General features: G+C 43.2%; 1 protein-coding gene across 11 annotated transcripts in view; it reads right to left on the bottom strand.

Annotated features, from left to right (window-relative positions):
- Positions 1 to 3,244: 3,244 nt before the first annotated feature.
- The window catches only part of GPRIN2 (G protein regulated inducer of neurite outgrowth 2), a 39,236-nt gene continuing 21,701 nt past the window's right edge, over positions 3,245 to 20,779 (bottom strand). For 9 of the 11 annotated variants that reach the window (XM_074544699.1, XM_074544694.1, XM_074544696.1 and 6 more), the window contains one exon: positions 3,245 to 11,609. In XM_074544699.1, coding sequence (XP_074400800.1) covers positions 9,812 to 11,593 — 1,782 coding nt within the window. In that variant the 5' untranslated portion in view covers positions 11,594 to 11,609 and the 3' untranslated portion in view covers positions 3,245 to 9,811. Of the gene's footprint in view, positions 11,610 to 14,069; positions 15,026 to 20,779 lie in introns of those variants that run through there. The other 2 variants (XM_074544701.1, XM_074544693.1) reach the window with 2 other exon arrangements.

The following is a 20,779-nucleotide window of genomic DNA, read 5'->3' as shown; positions in this document are numbered from 1 at the left end:
CACGGCAGCCAAAACCCGGGAATCGCGGCAAATCCCCGGAGCACAGAACGTGTATCATGGGGCGAGCCACCGCTGTGGGTCTTTATCGTATCCACCGGAAATTTCCCAGAGTACGTGCCTTGGTGTGGCTTTCCGCAAGTGTGAAGCGTGGCAGAACACCTCCCAGTACTGCCGCCCCGCTTTGCAGCCGGGAACAGGACCCAGTCCCTGCTCCCTGCCCGCACGCTTTAGCCGGTCAGGAGCGAGATCAGCTCAGCTCAGCTGGCCAGAGCGCGGCGCCGATAACGCCGAGGGCTCGATCCCTGTGGGGGCCATCCAGGAGCTGGACTCGATGGTGCTCCTGGGTCCTTTCCAACACAGACTATTCTGTGATTCCGTGACGTTTCAGCCTTTACGGCCAGCACATTTGTGAAGTGCTGCCTTTTGTAAGTTTATGCACAGCATTTAAAGCTTAACAAAGAATGTAGGGGGGCTTCAATCAGAAAGGACTTCAAATGGAAATCCAAGTAGATGATGTGGTAGCTGAGTCACAATTTCCCACACATTTCCTCCTCTGGGCACAGTCCAAGGAGCCATTCTTCTGATCAGGACCTTACTCGCGGTTACAAATTATTCAGTGCTGACATAAGACAATGTATAAATCAGCCGCCTAATGCCAGATGTGCTGTTACCCTAGGAACAAGCATTTCAGGTATTTGGCTTCCTTGTCTAAACATGTAAGAGACACAGTGTGTGTTATATAATCCTCCTCTGTGTACTTGGATTTAAGAGGAAAAATAATACCAACCCTGCCTGACCTTGGAAAACCGGGAGTGCTCATGCACCACTTTTCCCCCCATGCAGCCACCCAGCAGGACTCTCCCAAGGAAAGAAAGCTGCCTCTCCTGGGCAGGCAAGCACAGAGGACAATGACAAGGTTCTGTCATGTCCTCCACAGGCTTGACGAAGGCAATATTACAATCCAGATGGTCTGAGAGGTTTTTGTTGGTAAAGTTGCTTCACACAGTACACCTTCTGTGTGGATTCATTGTGGTCAAGGTCATGCTTTCCTAAGAGGATTTGCTCTTCGGACACATCTTCCATTTAACCTCTAAAGGAATATCAAGGGTAAGGAACCACATGTATCTTTTAAAGGTCTCTTTCCTCCCACCCCTCATGGCAGTACACACTGCTCCTCCCTCAGCCATACCCTTTGTCATGCCAGATGTGCCTTTTTATACAAACCTGCATAGTGGATCAAAAAAAGAAACTTAAAATTGCATCAGCTTAAGCAAAAGGCAAACTGGTGATCTACTAAAATAGAGGCAAAAGGTTGTGTAAAGATGCAACGTTCTGGGAAAATAAACAGGATAATCTGCCCATGTTAAAACAGAAACAAAGACGGAGATGTAGTGGGCAGTTCCTCAGCATTGGATAAAACTGTATCACAAAACTGTGTTCACAATAAGCCTCCAACCACAGCATGAAGAAAAGCATTTTGGATGCATAAAAGGGATCTAAATACACATCAGTAATAGTTAATGAGGATAAAAGCCTGCAGCTTTTCCCTTCAGAAGTTTGTGACACCACATAATGCATGCCTATACCAAAGATTCAGTGCTATTTTTAGCTGAATGGGAATCCCGCTTACAGCAGCATAAAGCATAGGTTCTGTGGCATAAAGCCCATCCTTCCTTGATTTGGCAAAAGTGTATATTGACTCCCTTGTCACCCAAAGGCATTTTTCCTTGCTCATCTGCAGTGTGCAAATGAACAGCAGGGAGAGATTCATCCCTTCCCATCCCCTGGAAACATGAGGTTTGATGGAGAACTGGAAGGTTTTTCTGCATTTCTTAGGTATGGGCCTGCAAAACTATGTCTGGGCACCACTCAAACCACCAAGAACTTGAAGATTATTCTCTGGTGCAATGGCTCTAGAGCAAATTTTGTGGGGTTTAAAGAATTTGTTTTCTGTTCACATTGCTCCTCTTTCAACAACTGCAGTAATGCAGTTGAAGGGCATCAGCTGTGTTAACTTCTCTGTTAAATGCTCTGGAATGTGAGTTCCCTGTTCTGCAGCGCTGCCACACAGCTGAGCGGTGCATCCCTGCCTCAGAAACGGGGAATGGGGAAGCTCAGCCAGCCCGGCAAGGCTGCGGGTGCAGCGGGACACGGAGGCTGATCAAGCTGCCGGCTGCTCCCATCAGAAGCAGCACAAGTCCCAGGGCAGAGTATGGAATTCTAGAAAAGTCCTCATTGTGGCCGTCAGGGAACCTTACGCAGGCTCCCGCGGGAATCGCCAGTTTCCTCAAGCTCTGCCGCTGGAAAGGGACGGTTTTCCCTCGTCCCTGCCAGCCCGGGTGCATGACCGTCCCTGCACGGATCTGTCTGACGTGTGTCCTTGGTCCCCTTCCAGGCCGGCCGTGACCTGGCACTGGGTCCCACAGCTGTGCCCAGATCCAGACCCAGCCTCCCGCGGGCCCGCGGCCCAGGGCGAGCTCCGCCCAGCCCGCCCGGGAGCCGAACGAGCAGCGCCGCTTGTGCTGAGCTCCAAAGGCTTCGCTGCCCCCGGGGCACTGTCACAGCTCTCTGCGCTGTATTTACTCACCTTGAATCTTTGTGCTTGTGTCGAGCTACCTCAGTGCCAGAGAGGAATGAAATGTTTTAGAACTCCCACACAAAGGGTTTCATATATAGACTGTAAACAGATGTTTTAATGGCCTTTTCCTGCACACCACACACAGCCTTTTTCCTTCCTCTAGTTTAGGGATTTCTCATTTCTGCAAACTTTTTACTTACTGTCTATTCTTCTATCCCACTTCACATTGAACAAAAGTACCACCTACACCTAACTCCACACTCACTTTTCATTTAAAGAGGTTCTCAGGAAGGTCTTCTGTAGCTTCTCCAAATAGCCTAACCAAAGGCAGAGCTTCTGGAAGCAATGGGCTGCTTTTGTGAATTAGGGTCCCACCACAGACATGAACAAATTTCCTACTTGTTGTGGCCCCAACCTACCAATGCAAAAATTAACAGGCACAGCACCAAAGGACTCACACTAGACGGAGGGAGGCATGTAAACAGCGTATAAACAATTTTAACTAAACTAAAACTGTTTTTACAAACCTTCAACCTGCTTCAGAAAAGCTGTTCTATCACATAGATCGAGCCTGTAGCAAAATATCAGTGCGATTTTGGTCACTAAACATTTTGCAGTCCCCCCAGTATGTATATGTATATATATATATATATATATATATATATATATATATATATATATATATATACACATACATACATACACACACATTCCAGTCAAAACTGGAGCAGAAAAGGACTCCCAGTGCAGACTTGGAACACAAGGGCTGTGTTACAGCTCCAGGGTTTGCTCTTATTTGAGTGGGGGAGCAGGTTGTTGAACAACATCCATCACACAATCAAAACAGGTCTCTTCTGCTTTCTCAGAAGCACTTGTCTCATCTTTTCCCAAGATCCTTCTTTAAGAGAACAGTTATGGCAGCACAAGAGTAAATTAACTCCTTATTCTACTGTTAGAGTGAGGCTGATGCTGAAAAAAAGCATGGAATTTAGAAAACAGATCACTATGTGAATAAGGAAGAAATTACAACATAACAAATTATAACATCACAGCGTGCATTTAAATCAATGTAAAAGCTTTTCTAAAATTGGATTCTCTGAGGCAGTGGCATTTGTAGGACTTTTCAGACAATGTGAACACAAGACAGCATTCAAATAACCTGCACACAGGAATTTCTTCCCAGTCCCAGTCTGGAATGCATCAGTTTGCACTAAAACCAACACCAGGAGGAGTGTAAGCAAATTACCTACAAGCCTGCAAAAAGCCATCAGAGGAGGGGAAAAGCCTGACTTTTATGCATGTGTCATCACTGAGGGTGCTGTGTCTGTGTCAGGGGAAGGACCTCAAGCTCCAGCAGCACAGCACAGGTCAGGTGCTGGCACTCAGGCCTGGACAGTTCTGTGTGCTGCCTGCACCACAGAAAGCTGCCTGTCAGCAGGCCTGCTGGAGAGCACCAACAAAAGGGGGTTTGGGCAGGATCCACTGCACCCCAAGCTGTGAGCCCATCTCTGCTGTACACTAAAAACTGCCGGAGGTGAGCAGGGACCAGAAGATGCCAGAGAGGAAGAGCGGGTCTGTCCTGCGGGGCTGTGCGCCGGCGCTGAGCACCAGGTGGAGCTCGGATTGTAATCCTGGCCAGCAGGAGTGCAGGGAGCGCCTGACCCACATTCCTTAAGTCCCACTACCTTTAACACCTCGGGAGACAACAACTCCCCTTCATCACACCTGTGATACCACATATGATACCTGTCTTTAGTGCCTGTAGGCGAGCAGAAGGTGCCTGGAAGGGGATGGAAGTCTGCAGCATCGTTTCCTTGCCTGTGTCCCTCCCCTTTGCTTTCTAAGCTTCCTTCACATGCCATCTGAGTGGCAAGGCCCGTAGTATACTGAAAGCCTGATAATAAGACAGATGACATCTGTTGAGGTCACATATCTGAAAGGATTAATGCTCCCAAAGACTTACAAGCTACAGCTTAGTACTCTGCTATCTGAACACATTGGCCCTGGTACATGTGATGGCTGTCAGCTCCAGGCTCAGCATTTCTACACCTCGAGAAAGATGGAAGCTGGACATCCAAGCAGCCATGGCAAAGGACATGCACCATTCCCTTCATGGACACAGTAAAAGCCACAAGCAATTATGTGTCAGGTCTGGTGAAAGAGTTCCAGGGGAAAGACACAACTTCCTGCCACTGGTTTTGCCTGTGGCAGGGTGCGGCCCCACAAAAATGGACATGGACATGCTCATTACAGCCGCCAGAGGTGAAAAGGGAGCACAACCATTTTCACATGGGGCAGAACTGCTGTGTGCACGTTGCTTTCTGAACAAGAAAAGGAACAAAATTTGCACTAATCCACATCACCCACAAAGCTTACCCATCTCTGTCCCTTTAAAACCACATGGCTCTGTAGAATTGCTCCTGTGGAGGGGCAGGGCAGTGGGATGACCTGGACTACAGCATCAGCAGAAAGCACCACAGCTCCCTTCCCTGGCAGGCACGAGGGGCTTGCAGGACACACAGTACCTGTGGACAGGCAGAACCTGCAGACACCAGCAGCCCAGGGCTCTGCACACAGGCTCACAGGCTCAGATTCCCCTGTTTTGATGAGGGTCAGCTGGATCTTGTAGCCTGTGTAAAAAACAGTGCTTTGGAAGGAAGCTGAACAGAACATTATATTCTCCATTTCAGATCCATAGCTCTGTATGGAGGGGAAATAAATAAAATTTAGAAATCAATCCTGGACCCTAAAGTCCCCTGAAGGGGAAAGACACAAGAGACTGACACAGCAAGTTCCACTAAGTTATTTAACTGGTAGCAAGAGAGTTGATTAGAATGATTTATTTCCAGCTCATAAACCCACATGCTGCCTCTTTCTCTCTTGCCAATTAACAGTATTACTTAGCACTAATAAACTGCTTTCATTTTCAAGGGGCTTAAGAAGACAAATTAATCACCTCAACATGTCTGAAAGGAACAGATGGCAATGAAGTATTAACATTGCAATTTCCCAGCTGGAAAAGCTCCTGAGAGAGGGGGCAGCAGCAGTGTCTGGAGGATACCCAGCCCTGTTCCCTTTGTGGAGCTGGGGTCCCTCGATCTCACCTCACTCTCAGCTTCTGATTACCCCAACCTCAGCACACATTACTTTTCCTAGAGCAAAGCTACATTGTTTTTCTTACTCATTCTTTAATAGTGACTTACATTCTTCTAGAAGGCCTCTTACCTCAGCACATCTCCAGACAGGTCGCTCCTGCTTTGGATTTAAAAGACTAAATGTCTATCCAATAATGCAATTAGTGCAACCTGTCATTATTCTTACTGGCTACAAGCAGAGAAGTGATCAGGAAGAAACACACTGCTCTGTCCATACAGTGGAGATACTCTTTTTTCCCTGAAACATCTTGGTTACATTTCAGCACAGAACAGCTGACTGCCTTTTCCTCTTCTCACTCACCCCTTCCCAGAGGACTGTGTAAAGGTGCTGTTCTGTGGGGCCTTTTGGCTCAGCTGTACAACAAAAGCTTTCTTAAGCTACATCTGGAAGGAAGACAGGCTTCCTGTGGAACAGGGCTTCCTAAAGCAAAACATGTTCAGGTGAGGACCAAACAAACAAATAAAATTATTTTAATAGTAACTGATGTGACAATGACTAAGCAATTGTTTAGTGTGCTGCTTTGGCTTTTTTAAAGACCTGATTTAACTATGGATGATTTTTATTTAAAGCATTGAGAAAATACCCTCTATTTCAGTATTTAACCCCAGTCAAAGATTATCTCAAATTGAAACTGCAATTATAACAGTCAGTGCCAAATGTCTGACAGGTTTTGGTCTCTCCTCTAGGAATGGTAACAGTAAATACTTCAGAATGAAGTGAATTATTCTAACATATTTTCAGTACTATTTAGCACATACTGATATTAGTATCAATTGCCTTCAATCTCTGCTGAGCCACTGAGCTAAGCATCTCAGCCCATGATCAATCTCAGCCCTCAAGTATCAATGTACAATATACAATTAAATCATTCTAGAGACATCAGTTAGTGTCCAGGGACAACATAACATATAAAATATAACATATCCCAGATACTGCATCACCTGGGGCTGTTCCTGCATGTTAAGGTAAAGAAGGCACACTGAGACAAAAGCATCAAGCAGCCACTGTGCCAGAGCATCCCTCCCTGAGGATTCCTGGGACAGGCAGCCCCAGTCTGCTCAGCTGGAACTGTACCTGAGCACTCAGGTGGGGGAGCAGAGGCAGCATGGTGCAATGCACACTGCTCTTCAAATGGCCTTGAGACATAATACACCCCATTTCACCCCAGCTTGACAAGCATCTGTGCTCAGCATTGGCCCACTCAGTTATAAATCTAGTGTGACTTTTCCTGCTACTATATTTACATTTAAGAGTAGAAGGTAGTGGATGTGGATTTTCTTAAGTTAAAAAACATTAAAAACACAGTTCTCACATTTACAAGAGTAACACTTCAGTGGAGAATACTTAATATACAAAATGGCTGCATTTGATTTTTTAAAAAACTGCACCAAAATGCAAAATTAATTCAAATTAAGACTTCGATTGTACAAATAAAACAACTTATTTTATCCCTGTAGCTAATAATCAGATGAATGTTTGTTGTTGGTTTTTTTCTCAGATTTCCATTATATTCTTGTACTTTAAACCTTTCCAAAAGTGTAGGAAGTCCTCAAGCATAAACACTATATTTTGTAAATAATGGCAACGCTGATTAAAAACATGAAGATTCAGAATGTCTGTAATGAATGAGCATCTGTTTTTCTGAACTTGCAAATCATTGGTATCCTTTGCCTTTACTTGTAATTTATTTTTCTCATTCAGGAATGATAATTGTATTTAGGACTGTAGTAGCAAGCCATACTAATGCATAAACCATAAGTAATTGACACCAGAACTGCAAGAAATAAAATTTCTTTCAGGTTTTATAGCATAACAGACAAAGAATTCAAGGGACTTTGCCATATTATTCCATGCCTTCTGGAAACTCTCTCTTTCTGACCAGTTTGATACTGGTCTTATTATATCATATTCCTACAGCTGGAGGCTTTATTTTGGAGAGGTGCTTGGAACAGCAGGGGTGGGGAGGAGAATACAGTTTTTCCACATGGCAAATAAAGTATGGATTACAAAGGCTGTGGGAGGAAGGTACTCTTGCTATTTTAAAGCTTTAGTTTGACTCTTCAAATCTTGAATTCTCCTGCACATCTGAAGAGAAGCTAACAGACAGCACAAGGTTTTATACCACTAAAAAGCTTAAAATTCTCAAAGTGTCATGTTTGAAGAAAGGAAAAAAAAATCAACATTCAATATTCTGGACCATAAAATAAACCTGTATAGAAACTGCTTAGCTAAACTATAAATAACAGCAGAGTAATTTTATTTAGTTACTCATTACTTCCTTACTCCTATTAAAGCTTCAATGAAAGGAATTTTAACATTCAGAATCATTAGCAGAACTTAGATGCTCACAGCTATAGAGGCATCCTGAGTAAGGCATTATATTCCAGTGGCTTCACACTTGGTTTGTCTAAAACTCATTTTGAGCTCAGACTTCTTTGAGGCCAAAGTCCCAGGGTGTAAACAAAGCCTCCTGAACACCAGGTGCATTTCACAGGAGCCAGCTCTTTGCCCAGGAGTGAAAATTTGATCTTGAACAACTCCACACCATTAAATTAATGCATCACAGGACATTCCAACTAGGAGGTCCTACATTAAGGATTTTATAGATGAAAGTTTAAAGCTGTCCTAATCACCACGAGTTCCTCTTGATATGCAAATGTCAGGTGAACATTATGATGTCAGTCTGCTAACTTACTGGAACAAAAACCAAACCAAACCAACAAACCACAACCCCACACATTTAAAGTAAGATCCGGTAATTCCACAGCAGTAAGTTCTCAGACGCTACAAATTTTCTTTTGAGACAGAAATGAGTGTTTCTCTTCTGTCTCATAAAACAAATATTGCACATCTCATTTCCCCAAGAATCTTAGGCATTCACCAAAGGCACATGTGACACTAGAAATAGCATTCTCAGCTTCCTTGACAAACCTTTTACTTCAAACAGGCCCTGCACTTCAGCCGCATTACACTACCGTAACAGCTTTCTCACTGAAAACTTGTTTGTGAAGTTGTTTCTAGAAGAAAATAAATCTTTAAGCTGCCCAAGTGACCAAGGCACTCAGAATAACCTTAGGACTGTCCTCTGGGGAAGACACAAGGTCTCACTTTCAGCAGATGCCTGACGTCAGACCAGAGAGGGGAACACAAGCCAGGCAAAGGTTACATGGAAACTGTCCCTGTGCTTATGCAAGAGCCAAACAAGCACTGCTCAGGATACATGCACATAAAGAGAACTCACTGGAAATTACTTTTAATGGAAGCAAACCAAAACTGCTCGTGAGTTGTGGGGTATGGTGGTGCCACAGACTAATCTGAACAGCTTCTGTTTCAGGTCTCTAAAACAAGCACTCAGTAATTCACATTACACCAGCCATCTTTGGTAACACTGTACTTTTGTGTCAACCACTTGGTAAACGTGAGTTCTGGATATTTAGAGTGTAATTCATCATAACTACAAACTAATTGGAAAGTTGATGGAGTGTTCTCCAACTGTACATGAGCTTGCTAAGGGAAGAATTCAGACTAGCAACACTGAAATTACTTCACAGTTATGTAGAAAAAAGTTACAATTCTTTGTCATAGATCATTACACAAGTTTGTTATTTTGTCTACAGTTAAAGCGAGTTTATAGTCAGGATTATTAAATTAACAGCAAAACAGCTGCCAAAACAATTTAAGGGAATAAGATTTAAAGCTAAGAACTTTGATTAAAGCATTTTTTCTAACCCTAAATTATTAAAATACAGAAAAAAGTCATCATTATTTCAAAAATATGGATCATTAAAAAAGAAGTTCCATTCCTTACAATACAGTTTAAAACTAATGTAGAAGGAAACAGTGCTACATTAAATACAGTCAAGAGCATTTGGATGGCATTATTTAAGTATAAGCTTATGTTTTCTTTGATATGGTCCAGCCATGGACTTCTCCTTGCTTTAACGTGTATTTGATGATCACTGAACTTTCCCCACTCATCCTGGTGGGGACTGTTCACATATCCTGTGTTCACACTTAAGAGTCAGCATTTATGTACAAATAAAAGCAGCAGAGCTTTCCTACACCCTGCTGCTGTGCTCACTCCACTGCAGTACTGGAGCGAGCACAACAGCTCGGATATCTCAGGGAATGCATCATTGTCCTGAAAGGCCTTTTTTTCCCAGCTTTGTCAGGGGGTGGCGCCTCATTACATTTCTCAGCTGCCTCAGCAGGCACTGTCTGGAACTGTTCTATTTGGAACTCGAGATGTTTTTGAATGGCCACCCCAAGGACTTCTGGATCCACAGATGCCCCATACACTTCCCACGTCATTCCTTCATCATCCCATCTCACTTCACGAACTGGAGATTTGGGGGCCTCCAAGCCTTGCTCCAGGTTCACCTCTGGGAACACGTGTGAGTGGCCTTCTGCTGCAGCTGCTGGGCTTGTTGCCACCGATTTGCATTCCATGGTTGGAAGAGTTTGTACCTCGGCATCTCTGCGCTCCAGAGCCGGTTTCAGGCCCTTGGTTATGTCATTCATGGAGGTCATAGTCCACATATCCTTAGTTGTCACTGCCATGTCTGCACCCTGCTGGCTGCTCAGAGCAACCTGGGCAGCCTTGGCCTCTGGAGGAGCTCTCTCCTGCGGAGCAGGTTGCAGTTGTTCTTCAGGAACGTTACAGCACTTCAGGATTTTCTTGGCATCCAGGCCCGATTCACTCACTGAAGACACCAGCTTAGGGTATGTCAGAATGTCAGAAGCAGAAAAGGAATGGAAGTAGCCAGGTGCTGCCTGCTCTTTTCCTGTCTCACTGACAGAGCACACCAGCCGTGGGATGAGCTGGATGGATGGGATGGGCAAGGAGTGGCAATAGGCCGGGATGGTGGCGTCTGCCTTCAAGGCGTCCTGCCTGAGACTGCAGGGCCCTGCTGAGTTGTTGTGAACTGTCATCACCATGGGGGAGTAGGCAGAGTTTGGATAAGTCAGACCACCATGAATAATCCCAGGGGCTTGACTGAACGTTGTCCTGTTTGGGAAACCGTTTCCAGGCACGTGGGGTCCTAGAACAGCAGCGTGAAACGTGCCAGGATCTGTGTAAACAGTGGTGTTACGTGGAATACTGCCACTGTCAAAGGTATTTGTGGGTACTTGTTGGTCCCTAGGTAGGACTGGAAGATGAGTCACAAGGTTTTGATAGTGAGATGCATTTTGACTTGTTTCTGATCCATATCTCTGAGTTTGGAAAGACATCCTAGCCTCTGGTGGACCATGCCTGCAACCAGAAGAGCTGAGGCTGGAGTGAGTAGCACTGGTTTCTATGTGAGTCACATGAGTCTGCTGTTTGCAGCTGCAGGTTAGGTCTGAGTGGCTTCTCTGGAGGGCAATTCCTGATTCTTCCATTTTACACATGCCTTGCTGGTGAACAAAGCAGGCTGAAGAAACATTCTCAGCAGTGCTGCTCTTCACACACATCTTAGTGTCCCCCACTCCCCAGGATGCTGAGGATTGCTCAGTGACAAGAACATGGTTTGTATTCTTAGTTCTTCCCTCTGAATGGTCATTGGCTGACTGGTCATTTACGGTTTGGACCTCTGATCCAAGTCCCACCATCCCAGGCTGTGAGGAGGACCACTCAGGACACTGCACGCTCCTTGCATCACTCCTGTTTTCCAGGACATGGCAGATGGTGCTACTGTGGCTTTTCTTCAGCTCCTGCTTGTTTTGCCTTTCCTCAAAACTCCTTGAGTGCCCAATACAGGCCAGACTTGAGGAGCTCTTGGACAGAGGGTGACTGTTGACATTCAAGAGACTGTGACAAGTAGAACTTAGCGAGTCCTGGTAGCAATGGGTGTGGAGCTGGTGGCTGTCAGATGACATGGCAAAAAAGAGAGATCTGCAAGAAATGGTGGAAAAGAAAAGGACACAATTTAAGTAGGAAATAAATGTACTGGAAACTATAATCTCTACTAACCTTCTGCTTGGGCTTCTTGCCTTCCACAATTCACAAGTACTTTCTAAAATACACAGTACTCTAGTCTAAGTGTACTCAGACCAGTCAGTTTCCATTTTTGCTTTCTCCAAAGAGTTTTTCTCTAAATAGATACAGGATTTTTTTTTAAATTCTGCTGAGTTTTTTTCCAATTCATAAAACACAAAAGGAAAAAATCCTCCTTGTTTTCTATCTTTTAACAATAACTACCTCAACATTACCCTAATTCATCCATCCAACATTACCCTAATTCATTGCATCTCCCCTAATTCACTGGAGCCATTTTTGGGACATCCAGAGATGTCATGTAACTTAAGCAAAGACAGAAGTATTTTCCAACCAGATAGCTTTTCACCACAGTGGCCATTAAGCCAATGATATTAACTGTATCATCAAAACAACAACAAAAAAAGTTTAGCTTTTAGTCTCTTGACACCGTCATTTCAGAAGTGATCCAGTCACTGATGGAGCTTATAAACCTTGAAGCTGCAACAACTGAACAAGTTCTCCTTTCCCCCCACACCTTTCCTAACAAACTTCTTGATATTTCATGTTACAAGAAGATCACTGTTTCAGTCCACTGTTTTCCCTGAGGCCACACAAGTGTACAGCAGGTATGGACAAAGTTGTTCTGACCCCCTGGGACAGAGATGACATGAAAGCCAAGGAAATGACCTCTACCAAGCCAGCGTGGGGTCACTGCCAGTGTTCCCAGAACAAACAGTGCTGGGCAGCACTCCAGCTTGTGCTCACCTCTGGCACCACAGGAGCTGGCTGCAGAGGGACCCACTGAAAGGCTGGAGGAGAAATTCCCCTCTCTCTGTAAGGAGGATCTGCGCCCCAGCACTGCCTCTGTTAAGGGTGCACGCTCTGGGCTCTCAGGCTGCTCACCTTTGCAAATCCACAAGTCCATGCTGGCTGTGGAAGGTGTGCACTCATGACACCAGAGGCAGGGTAAAAATGAAACAAGAAAATCTTTAGCCAAAGCCTTGCAGATATTCTGTCCTTTTTTATAGTGCACTCAGTCATTTTTATTTTTAGCAAACCCTTGTTTCTACCAGGGGAGCAGTACCCTAAACATTATTAACATTTATGTTAGCAGTTTTACATCTCAGGGGAGTTGTGATTGAAGATTTTGAATCTCACCAGATTTAGAGATCCATTTTTTCTGATTGAATCAGATCTTCCACTGATTGACTACACACACTGCCTTGGTGTCACAGAGGTGTTTCAACATTTGTACAACTAAAGGTATATTAATATATATATCTGTATTTATATATCTGTATCTACCCTCACAAATACATATATGTCTTTTCCACAAGAACTCACTGTGTTGAACAGAAATATCCAGAGTATTTGTGCATTGCTTCCAGGCCAAGTTTGTTGTGCAGATGAAGAGTGAAAGCCAGAATTTCTCATTTTAGACAACTTTCCCTCAGATATACTCTAGGCACTCTGCCTCCTCAGCAGGTCTCTGACAGAAACCTGCACAATTTCCTGTGCACTGTATCACTACAATAAAAACGAATGTGTGGAACAGGAAAGGTACATACACATGGTGAACAAAGGCACTCTGCAAATGTCACAGGGAAGTTCACTCCTACCATCAAGGACACAGTGGCTGCAAGGGCTCACATTCAGCACCCTCATATGTGATCCTTTTAAAGTGATATTGACAGGCTCCAAGAGTCACGTACCAGTGTAACAGATAAGAACATGCCTTTTGCTCCCTCTGCCAACCAAGAGCTCTACAGCTGATCCAGGCAGATATCACTGCTTGTAATTAATTCCATTTCCATTGTAAATGTTGGCAAGCTAACAGGCTGCAATTTTCCCATCACCTGAAATCCACTGGTGTTGGCTGTTTTCCATCATGAATTAAATCGAGCATGACAACATTAAAAAATATTAATATTTGCAATCACATTCTTACAAAAATTCTCATTGTGGGTTGTGTACCAGGGACTTGTGACCAGCAGCAATATCCTCTAGCACAGGGTTGCTCCAATTTGGACTGTATGCAGAAAAAAGGTGAATTCCCATCCTTCATCCATGTTACCTCTCCTGCAGTCACTTCTGCACATGAGTATAGTCTGCACAGGGTTCAAAGGAGTCAAGAGGATTAAACACCAGAGCAATAGCTGCCTACAAGGTGAAAACCTTACATTTAATCTCTTTAAAAGATAACACCTGCAAAGGCTCTCACACACACCTGGATGAAACAACACTTACTAATGGCAATCCTCAGACACAAATATTGAGACTCAGATGAAAGGAAGCTTCAAACATATCCTGTTACAAATGGGGCTGTGGGAAGCTTGAAGGGCTCTCTTACAAATTTTACAGCATTCAAATACCTACAGGTACACAGAATCCAAGGCTCTCTTTGCTTTCTTTATGTAGCAATGGGCATTGTTGCAGAAGCCTCTGTAACTGAAAGAAGAGATGCATTTGAAACTCATTTGTCACCTCACACCCAACACATTCAGATGGATAAAGCAGACCAAACATCACTGAAAGCAACACCCAGGGTGATGCTGGCAAGGAAACCTCCAAAGAAAACTCAGAATAAATTTATTTTTGCCCCACTGCAGGTGAAATCATGACTGAACATGGGCCAATGTGACACATATTACACGTGTACATGCAGAATATTTTAACCAGCTACTCCCAACAGCCTCTGAACATTGCTGCTCAGACAGAGCAGTGTTCCATGCTAGCATAATTGTAATAATCCTCCTATGGCCTTGGGCCTTTCCAAACTCTGCATTTCACACATGCACTGCTGGCACTGATTGCTCAGGGTGCACAAAAACCCCTGAGAAGAGGCCCAACACTGCACACACACCTCCCAGGGCGCCAGAGCTCCCACTGAGCCCAGGGCCCAGCCCCTGGCTTCTGGGAAAGGCTGGGAAGCAGAAGGGTCTGGTTGGGCCTTCCCACACCTCTGCCAGAGGGGTGGGTCATGTACAGAGAATGAGGTGCCAAATCTTTTAAAAATCCAACCCCAAAACATGGAACCTCTTCAACATCACAGCCATGCAATTCCTTTGTATTTTGTGATCAGCTAATCAGGAATGGATTGCCCACATGAAACATGGATAGAAGAACACTGATTTTGTGGGTACACAGGCACCCAAAACAACTCATTCTTTGTGTCCTGGGCAGAGCAGAGTGCTTGGTTTAACTTTCATTTTTAAAATGTAAAAATATAACTTATAGGAAAAGAATTTTACTCAAAAGTATCTACTTTAAGTTCTGAGTCTGTCTGAAAGATTTTGTTTTAAAATTTCAAAGGAAATTCACATCTGAATACACAAATAAGAAAGTATGAATTTTTGAGGCAGATACTTAGTTATGACTATATAGAAAATTGTTAGACAAGCAGAGAAAGGATTAGGATAGAAATGGAATTAACATCCACTATTTTTGGCTTAGCTTCAGATAGCTTATGAGGGGATCTAGGCTGCTTTCACTAATTCCACTGAACTACTTTAAAGCAACAAATGTGTATTTTGCTATGACTTATGATTAAAGTTTTGACCTATTTAATGCACCAGTAAATTTAGTCTCAAAATATTAAATACAATGTATGTTATCAATTGAAAGACATTCACTGTAAATTAATTATGATTCTAAAATCCTTCGGTATTTTGGTACTCCACACATGTACTTTAATTGAAATTTTGACAGCACTCTCATCTTTTAGTTTGAAACTGGTCCCCCTTGTCCTATCTGCCCATGAAAAAGTCCTTTTCCCTCTTTTTTAAGAACCCTCATTTAGTAATTTGTTACTATAGGAAGTTAACAGTGAGGCAGTGAGAATCACTTGACATGCTGAACAACACAAGTTAGCTGCAGAATTTGGGAAAAGTCAGAGAAATGTAATACCATTTACTAGAAATATGCATGCAATGCCAGGCACTTCTCTAAATCTTCCACAGTTACTTTTTCTTTATATAACTCTGATGGTCAACCCACAAGTCAAGAAGATTTGTAGTAGTGACTGCAGCTGTTTCACCCATCTTCACCTGGCTGATCATACAAGGAAAAAAAAATTTCCTTTATTTTATGCTTTCAAAATCAGCATCCAACTGCAAAATAAGTCATAAAATCCAAGCCAGTTTCAGGGCTGAGAGCACTAATATGCAAATGTGGAATTTGGAAAAGCTAAACAATCTGACCCATACCACATTTTTGGATGATGATTTATTTTTGGATGCTGAGCAGGACCCTCCATGGCAGCACTAGCCCTTTCAGAGAAGACACCCTCTGAGAAGTGTTAGGGGGTTGCAAGGTCTTGGTCCTGAATTTGCCCCTTCATTTACATCATTCTGGCCCTGCTGTGCAATAATCAGCTGCACAAAGCAAGCACAGAATTTCTGTAACACCAGACTCCAAGACAAACACAATTGTATTTTATACAAGAAGAACAGTATCATTTAAATTAAGTTAAGGAATATACTTGAAAATAGAAAGCTGCTAGATACAGGTTCTTACCTTTATTTAATCTTATCACAAACACCATAAATAAATTATAAATTAAAAATTTATAAATTTGGAATGAAGAGCAGTTTATGGCTAAAATGATGTAACTTTAATTACACCTTAAGGGGCAGCAGTCACTTAGCCATAAACACTGCTGACCCCTGCCTGGGGCACAAGAGAGCACATTGAGGAAAAGCTGCATTTCTGCCCAAACAAGCAGCCAAGCTCCCTCAGGTGCCAGAAGCAATTCAGTATATTCACTCTGGGTTCTCCTCAGGCCTGGTATTTTACAAGCAATGTGGCTTCCTTACTGCAATCCATGACTAAACTTCTAAGATACATGCTTCATGTGGTAAAATAACATAAAAAGGAACAGCTAATATGATACTCATTTCTTTTAGAGCTGTACTAATTTTAAAGAAACTTATACCATCAAAATAAAAAATTATAGCGTGCTTATGTCTAAAAATTGTCCTTGATTGCTCACATGGAAAACTACTTGCACAAGATAAGAAAGATCTGTTTTGCTTTAGACAAAGATTGGCATGATGGCATTATGAGATCTGATGGCCTCTCCCTAACTACTACTACTGAAGGAAATAGTTCATTAACAGTAATCACTAACATTTACATTGGGGGGGAGTCAAACCACTCGAGAGGCATTGGCAAAACAGGATTAACCATGGTAAAAAGCTTAGAGATTCAAGTGTCTGGGATTAGGAGTTTTGTTGTTGCTGTTTCTAATTGTTATTTTATTTTGGTGACATGTAAGTGAAAGGAATAAGCAGAGGAGTTACAGTAGGGGAAAAAATATCACTTGTCAGGAAACATAAAAAAATTTCTCTAAATTCTGTCAATACAAAAAAAAAAAATTCTCTAAATTCTGTCAGCTAGATTAATAAAGACTCAGGTTGAGACCCCAATCACTTAACCTTTAATCCATCATCTTTCTGTAGGCTTTCCATTTTGGAATAGCATTATAAACAAACCATGCCTTGTTCAGTTTAATCTGCTAATGCCCTTTTGTAAATATTTTCTATCATCCTAAGTATTCCCAAGTATCATCCAGATCTACAGGACAGGCTGGCTTGGGCACCAGAGATACCAAGAGACAAACACAACAGACAAGGGCACACTGCATGCAAAGGAATGGGGATGTTTCCAGTTCTGCACTGCAGGAGGCACTGAGGACACTGGGGCCATGGCACTGGGACATAACTCCTAGGGGAGAGGGGGAGTGCACTTGGCAGGCAGGAGAACATGAGAGCAGGAGAGCTGTGCCCCTCAGTGCCCAGCACTGCCACAGCAGAGCCCTTGGGCCCGATGCCCTCACAAGGGCACCGGTCACAGCCTCGTTAGGTTCTGCTAATTACTGCTTTGGCTGCCAGGCTTTCCTGAAACACTTCTGCCTTTTGCCCACCCTGTGCTGAGCACACTGGGCAGGTATCTCTGCAGTAACTGTGACTCTCAGAGAGAAGAGCCCCCTTTCCCCTGAGTGTTAATGAACCTCAGCTCTCTCCTTCCTGAGGCACAGCAGAGATCTCCTCCCCAAACGCTGAGGGTGCCATGGGCACCCTGGTTCTTGCCAGTGGCCTCAGCAGGAGAGAACAAACGAGTTACCACATCAGAAAATGAACAGATCCCAACATTTACCCATGCATTCACCGCAGTGTGGAACAACAAGGCCACAGTGCCCACAGTTACCCCAACAGCTTGGAAGAGCCATGCAGGAAGGTCACCATTCTCTTTTAAGGAGCAGGGACAGCCTCAGCCCCAGCACAGCCTGAGCAGAGCTGACAACTCTGAATTTTGAACATGAAAAAGGCTAAAATGAAAGAGCCACGAGAGAGGAGCCTGATAGGGATGAACCAAAGGAGACAATTTCAGTTTCAGTGACACCTTCAGCTGAATTCCCAGGAGGGACAATTCACAGGGCTGTAAACGTATTGCTGGAAAATCAGAGAGAGAAGCACTCTATCACAAGGGAGGCATGTGTTGGGACATTGTCCTGACACCACCACATGATTTACTACTGCAACATGTGGCATCTTCTTTGCCAGCTTTTTAATTTAATCATCTATCCCAGAAACAACTTCAAAAATCTCTTGGACTTAATCTTTTTTTAGCAGAAGTTTATGAGCAAAACATTACTTCCACTATATCTCCACGTGGAGATCTGCCTCAGCATAAAAACTACCCTACAATATACCCAAGAGAGATATTGATTAGTCATGTTTTGATGCTCACTTTTACTGTCTGACAGCTCACTGCTTTAAAGCTCATCTCTTCAGTTAGAAGACTTAAAACTTTAATTACAAATTAAATATGATGACGTGGTCATTTAATCAGCTGTTTTCACCAGCTGGGGCTTAAAAAAAAATCAAATATAATGACAGCAGGCGACATTGACCTAGAATCATGCTTCCAGTGAATAGTGCATGCCTAAAGAAATGGTATATTAATATAATTGTCTTTCTGGCTTAAGCAGAGCAAAATTAAGCAAAATGAAACTGTTAATTCAGATGCCAGGATTATGCTTCTAAGAATTCATGGCTACTGATATCCACTGGTATTGCCGAAGTCCTGTGACAACAATATTTGATAGTTTCTTTAGGAATTCATCTTTAATATAGAAAATATGCAGTGGCCTATCCACACTTGGATTTATTTCAGACACAGACACTAGTGAGCCTTTTCCTCTTCACAGCAGGGGATCAAATCCTATTCCTTCATGTGTTCCAGCTTGGAGGAGACAGAATTGGCCTGGTGTTGAACAACTCATGCTCTTCAGAGCTCCACTTTTGTACCCCCTCTTCAGCCCTGAGCAGACCAGCTTCAAAACAACCCCACTGACCTGGAACTCTGCAGAAACACATGGCCACAGCTTTGCTCAGTAAGCCCCTGCCTGTCAGAGGCCCAAGCCTGCCAATGTGTGAATCACAGCTGCCTGGGCAGCAGCAGGAACTTAAAAATCAGACAGAAAGCCAGAAGCATGCTTACAGCTCCTTCCAATCTCAGACTACAGCTGGATACCAGTACAACTGCACTAGATGCACATCCATCAAACTCCACCCAAACTGGCTAAGTGATTTGAATACCTACTTGCAAATTCATGTGTTTTAGTGGAAAATATTCAAGTAACAATTTTTGCTGTTTTTTGAAAGCTTAACAGTGACAGTTAGAGGGAAGGCACAAACTCAGCTTATCCCCCCTGCCCTGTGGACATGCCAGCTTTGATGGCACTGCACTTCTGTGTGAGGGCAGTGGGACACCCCTCCTGCCAGGGGAACACACCTGTGACAGCTAAAGCTGTGGCCCAGCCTGTGTCAGAGAGTGCACAGTCTGTGTGTGTGCTCTGTGCTGCCTGCAAGGAGGCAGAGAAGCACAGAGCTGAGCCTGTCTAACACGCCCAGCCTCCCCATAAAGCTCACTGCCTTGCCTCAGTGTTGTGCCAACAGAGATAAAAGCTTTACAAGCAGCTGCAGTGGCAGACAAAGGAAGCTCAAATCTGCCTTAAGAATACTGAATACACAAACACAGCCACAAGCACAGCAGCTTTTCATGTTCACTATCATCCTTAATTGAAGAATGGCAATTCCTACAGCAGCATCAAACAGCAATAATGGTGATATAAACAAAGGTCTCCAAACACCTCCATCAGGATAAAGACAATAGATTTACACAATTAGATTGAAGGATGCTTCACCAAAATAATTAAAGAAGGCTCATTATTCTTCAACATGTGATAGCTGAATCTCTTTCCTACCTAGAAAAACCTGGCAACTTACCTAGCAAAACCTAGAAATTTGCCTTATTGCTTGTTCCCTTGTTGTCCTCTGTGACTGAATACCATTCAAGGGCCACAAAATCGCCTTCAATTCTTTATTTAAATAAGAGCATTTATAAACTGTATGGAAAACCTTGGAGAAAAAAAGAATGCAAAACCACAATCCATCTACCTCTAGAAGCTGCTCTCAGTGGTGGCAGAGAAAAGATTGACTTTGACATTGTGGACTGACGGAAAACTGACCTCCAGAACTTAAATTGCTCAGTAATTAGAAAGAGGAAACAATTGCTTTCTAATTCTGTCTGTGCTCACTGACACAGTGTATGACCTTGAGCAAGTCATTCCCTTTGTGACTCAGTTTACTCATCTGTGACTCACAGATTAGATGCAGAAGCCCCTGATGTAGGTATTTAAAGGCTTAATTCATGATTGTAGAGCACTCTCAAATCCTAGAATAAAAGATATTAAATATAAGATGCTGAAGATAATGCATTCTGGCCCTTCTTTTGTAATATTTGGATTAGAAAAAATAAATAGTGCATCTCTACAGGAAATTCTTGTTGCACTTAGAGAAAACTCAACTTACTAGTAAAGGTCAGACACTATCTGTGCTTCAGAAGCATACATTTAAAGCATCTCCTGAAACTTTCCAGCATCATGAGTACAAGCAATCTCAAGGATTTCAAATACTCCAACCCAGCAGAGTTTCTCAAATTATGTGCTGTATGTATAAACTCTCTATACAATATGCATGCTGACAACATGTATATTGTATATGCATGGTATGTTAAGTGGC

This window comes from Zonotrichia albicollis, chromosome 7 (genome assembly GCF_047830755.1).
Source record: "Zonotrichia albicollis isolate bZonAlb1 chromosome 7, bZonAlb1.hap1, whole genome shotgun sequence".
NCBI lineage: Eukaryota > Metazoa > Chordata > Aves > Passeriformes > Passerellidae > Zonotrichia > Zonotrichia albicollis.
This window is presented reverse-complemented; position numbering and strand designations above follow the sequence as displayed.